This window comes from Poecilia reticulata, linkage group LG2, assembly GCF_000633615.1.
Source record: "Poecilia reticulata strain Guanapo linkage group LG2, Guppy_female_1.0+MT, whole genome shotgun sequence".
Taxonomy (NCBI): Eukaryota; Metazoa; Chordata; class Actinopteri; order Cyprinodontiformes; family Poeciliidae; genus Poecilia; species Poecilia reticulata.
In genome coordinates this window covers 41,120,664-41,125,869 of record NC_024332.1, presented here as the reverse complement: position 1 = coordinate 41,125,869, position 5,206 = coordinate 41,120,664, and the positions used below count along the sequence as shown (strand labels likewise).

General features: G+C 33.2%; 1 protein-coding gene across 1 annotated transcript; it reads right to left on the bottom strand.

Annotated features, from left to right (window-relative positions):
- Positions 1–476: 476 nt before the first annotated feature.
- LOC103461775 (uncharacterized) lies at positions 477–5,135 on the bottom strand. Its single transcript, XM_008404125.2, has 12 exons — positions 5,056–5,135; positions 4,899–4,934; positions 4,733–4,777; positions 4,584–4,625; positions 4,412–4,456; positions 4,228–4,302; positions 3,473–3,520; positions 3,074–3,121; positions 2,797–2,977; positions 2,609–2,710; positions 1,083–1,157; positions 477–1,004 (listed from the first exon to the last, which is right to left on the bottom strand). Exons 1-12 carry the CDS (start codon positions 5,130–5,132, stop codon positions 807–809), a joined length of 972 nt encoding a protein of 323 aa, XP_008402347.2. The 5' UTR covers positions 5,133–5,135; the 3' UTR covers positions 477–806.
- Positions 5,136–5,206: the final 71 nt, after the last annotated feature.

The following is a 5,206-nucleotide window of genomic DNA, read 5'->3' as shown; positions in this document are numbered from 1 at the left end:
ACGACTTTACACAAGTGTGTCTTTACCTCCGCGACAGAGGCTCCGCCGAACCCCTGAGACCGACTCACCGAACCCCTGGGGTTCGATTGAACCCAGGTTAAGAACCACTGATCTAGAATGAGCACACAGCTTAAGCTATTACAGCTATAAACCAGAGATCAGAACCAGACTTTGTGATGGACTCCGACCTGAACCTTCAGAACCACAGAAAGACAGTTGCAAAGTTGGCCTTCTACCATCTGGATGGGATGGTAGAAGGCCAACATCGTTATGCTTGTGAACACTAACTTGTCTGATGACAATTATGTTTGAACAAAAGGTGGAAGGGAAAAACTGAACATTTATAACAATCATGATAGCTCTAATGAGAATAACAACAGGACAATTTTAATATGACTGATCCTAAAGTGTGTACTTACTTTAGAGTCACAAATTTATTTAATATTAGGATGAGTTTAGACAGAATGGCAGCAAGATCAAGAGACTGAAGACATTTAATTTGGCCAGACAAAACTTGATATGTAATTTCAGACAGATTAATTGTAATTCTATAGTAAATACTTTTACCCACACAACATATACTTTTATTTTACCAACACCTACAATTGTATTTGACAGAACAATACTGAGAAATAACATAAAAGCACAACAAACCTGTAATAAGAATAACAATTTACATTACATGCATTTTATTTTAAATGTAATATATTTGATTAATATTTATCATTTTTGCTTTAATGAAGCCTAATTTGTGCATTCAGGAAACTAAAACTGTATCAAAGACATTCATGCATGATGTCCTTTGTCTATTTATCAGAATCTTTGAGCCCATGAGGGAAAATGTCCCAGGAGTTTTCCTCATAATGCTGAGACTCCCAGTCTGGCTGGAGAGGCGGATTGTTTAAAGCGATCAAGCAGCCCAGCCAGTAGCACTCTGAGGTAAGACGTCTCAGATTCACCATCACATCCTCAGCTTTTTCACCTTCATATTTAGGAAAGGGACTCTGTCAAGGATAAATTTGTTAGATTTACATTTCAAGTCTTTTAAATTAAACTCCTTCATTTTCTTTGTCCTGATTTACCTTCAGAAGATCTTTGTTGCTGTGGTACCGAGCCAACTGGAGATTGTGAACTGCCAGCTTTCTGTATCCGTCAACCTGGAACATATGAATCAGGAAGGTAAGGCATATTGCATCTAAGGCTGAAACAATTCCTCGAATGATTTGAGTACCTCAATTATCAAAATTCCTCGAGGAAAATCTATCTGCCTTGTAGCTTCGTTAATTTATGTTTTATTATTTAGCGCACCGTGTTCCAGCCGGAACATTATTTGCGGTGCGCGGAGCTCTGACTTCTGTCTGAGTTGTTGACGAAAGCTAAGTGTTAGCGGCATAACGTAAAGTTTTCAAGTTCGGCTATGGGGATTTTATTGATTGATGATAGTACCCGGGGTTTTTGTTGTTTTCAATAAGCGTCCTTACAAAGGCGTGCACAAAACCAGGGCAAAGCACACCTGTCAGGTCTCCCCTTTTGGTAGTGAATCTACCATTTTTACCACTGTTTTTACCCCTTCCCTTCCCGCAGTTTTTAAAACCATTTTCTGTAAATATCCCATATTGCTCTCCCCCTGGGTCTTACGTTCATACCCCGGTCTAGCGGTCGTGTCGACCCATTACATTATGTTCATTTATCTGTCTCTCCCGGACCTACCGTCTGTCTCCTGGTCTATTTTCTCACTCAAACCCACCATCTTACATTCGTTCGTTCGAAGATGAATACATCAACTAAAATCTGGAGCATATACATTTTTTTATAGACGTATTTGTGAGCCTGCCTCTTTATTATTAAATTGAATATAATTGCAGATTTTTGTCTAAATTTTCTTCAGGTTAACTTAGAAAGTGAGCTATTATTTTTACAGGTTTATTTTCTAAACTATAAAAAAATAACTGTTAGGGAAGCTCAAATATGAAAAATTGGACTGATGTTCATATCCAATAGTAACATTGGTGTTATGTTGGATTTACCAATATTTTCTTTTATTTTATTTTTTATCCGATTACCCTATTAATCGCAAGAATAATCGATATAATACTCGACTACTAAAATATTCGTTTACAACAGCACTAATTGCATCACTTCCTGTCTGCTTTTTTGAACTCAGAAGAATAATTTTATTATATAAATTATTTTTATTTGATCTCTGTTCAGTGTGACACTTTCAATGAAAACCACCTTAATACACTTATTTTCTGATTCTGATTGTCTCCAGTTTCTTGAAATTTAACCAATTACATTTTCTCATTTAATTTCAAGCTTGACCTTATTGTAAAATGGATTCTTCTTTTCACAACAGTTTTTTTTTTTTTTTTTTTTTTGCTGAATCTGATAATAGAAAAATAATTATTTAGCAAAGAACTGGATTAAATTTCAGACCCCTTGATATGAATTTAAAACCTGTTGGTCCCTGAAGCCCCCGGTATGTTGGGCAGCAGCATGTTGGCTAATGGTCTTTTTAAGATCACATTTGATGTAAAATGGCATGATGTGAATAAAATGAACTAATCAGAACTGGTGTGGTTGAGAAAACGCTCCTGCGGTTGAATACCTTTTGGTTTTCCTGTCCACTGCTGGACTCTGTTGATCCAAAAGTTTCCTCTATTTGCTGCTTTATTCTTCTCATTTCTTCTGCTGCATCTTTAAAGGTTTTCTGCAACAGTGAGTTTGAGTGTTAAACAAATAAAAACCAAAGTTAAATCAAAAGGTATCCTTGCAAAAACAATAATCTCAGTTTACCTGAACCAAAGCCCTTGTAGACTCTGGACTGGTTTTACTGGATTTCAGAAGATCTTTGATTTCAATCCACTTCTCCAGCTTTAGACTTTTGTACATTTCAGTCAGTCTGGTTTTACTGACCGGGTCATTCATGCTCTCAGTGTCTCCTGTCTTTATTGAAACAGCCATGTCTTGTGCCARTCTGTCAAAATAAAATATGCTGTTTACTAAAAACCATTTCCTCACTGGATTTAATGAGACATGAACAATTCTTTGTGAATGGCTTCATGTACAGTACCTGTCTTTCAGTGATTTCATTTCCTTCCATAGCTTTTGAATAGTAGAACTGTAAAAAATACAAATCAAAGAACTAAAAATTACTGCTTCTCAAACTTTGTGTACATTTTTCAATGTCAATATTTATAATGGAAAGAAATATAATTTTTTTTTTACTTAGATAACCAAACAGCAAATTGTTTAAAAATGTTTGACCTCATCTAACCTGATCATGAAAAACAAATGTCAAGTAATATTAACTACATGTCTTATACCCTATTTAAAATTAGATATTTTCAAATAAATATTTTTGTGCATGTACAATGTCTGTCAGATATTATATCCATTGTGTAGTTTAATGCGTGTGTTTATATATTTGTTTTGCAACAAGATGAATATTTACATAATGCACAATACTCACTCTTTCTTTTTAAGTTCTCCTTTGTAATATGTTTCCATCTGTGTCAAACTGATTTAAAGACAAAAACTTTGTTTACAGAAGAGTTGAAAAATAAATTTAAAAAATAAACATTTTATCAGAGAACAGTAAACACAGCATTTTGTTGGTACCATTAGAACCAGGGGCAGGAAGAGCAGCCAATAATCCTATTAAGAAGGAGTTACATTTTTTAGATATATTTTACTTTGAGTAAAACAAGTGTTTAAATTATGACCATGACATCTAACTGAATTTATAAAAACACAGTACATAATCACACAGAGACAACTTAAAGGGAAACTCACATCCAGATCAACTGTTTTCTTTTTTTTATCTTTTGCTCATAAAATGTCTAAATAAACTATTTTGGGATCTATTTATATGTTTCTGTGAATTTTAAATATTTGTGCAATTCTTTTAGTTCAGCATTGTTTGGTCTAAAACAAGGTTTGGCTTGTAGAGGGAGGTTAGTTATGCTTTAAAGTTACTGCTGYAAAATCTGGTATTTTGAAATTACTGAAGAAAATAAACTTTTTTMAATAGAAAATGTTGGWAACWAATAATTATRAAATKAATTTTTGTTATAACTTACACTCAGGTAAGAGAAGCAAAAGTAAGGATGGTGCAGAAAAGTTATGAAGAGATGGACTTTTTGTTCAGAAAGTTACCCAATAAATGTACATAGATACTAGTCATCACTGATTACAATCAATATTTCAATCAGTTTTTTTACTAACCTTTCTTGGTGTTTACACTCATTTTTTTCACATGGGAGGGAGCTGGGTGTTGGTTCAGATTCACTATCTGTTTTGCTAAATAGAAAAAAATAATAGGGTTGAAATCAGTTTGAATAAAAATATAATTTCTTTTGGGGGCTTTAGACATTTTAAACACAATTTATGTTTATTAGAAAAAACTTACTTCGCTTCCTGATGTTCGTCTGTTACTTCCTGTGTCCCAGCAGTCCTGTTCACAACATGGTTCTTTAATGTCAACAAGTTTTTTCTGAAACTATCAAAACTCTTTGACATTTTAAGATTTATGAATGAAAAAATCAGTAAAAGGTTTTTCTTGAATATATAAAAATATTTACCTGCTTTCAGATGTATTTTCTTCATCTTCGTTTGAAAGATTTCTACAGAATAAAAATGATTTTAGTTCAAATTGTTTGTTTTTAAAGCAGGAAATGAATCAACAGAGGAAACAATCAGACATGTTTCATCATAATATTAAATTTCTTACTGCTCGATTTGCTGTGTTTTTGTTGCTCCATCCATGTTTTCAACACTGTTGAAAATATTTATTTGTTAGTAATTTTTGCAAAATTCTTCTACATCATAAAAGGTTTGAATCTTATGAAATTAAAATATTTTCCACATTATTTAAAAAATGTACTTTTTCAATGTACCTGCTTTTATCATCACTGTTTTGGTCATCAGGTTTTCTGTGGATAAAAAATATCATTAAAAATGTCCCAAACCATCAGCAGAGCAAAACTTTAATTGGACCATTAGATATTTTAAAGTTAGTCGAGTTCCATCAATTCCTGTTTTTAAAAAACTTACTTCACTTCCTGTTGTTCATCTGTTACTTCCTGTGTCCCAGCAGTCCTGTTCACAACATGGTTCATTAATGTCAACATGTTTTTCTACAATTGTACAACTTTATCTGACTTTAAGTTTCAGAAACTATTCATTCCATCAAAAATGCTTCTTA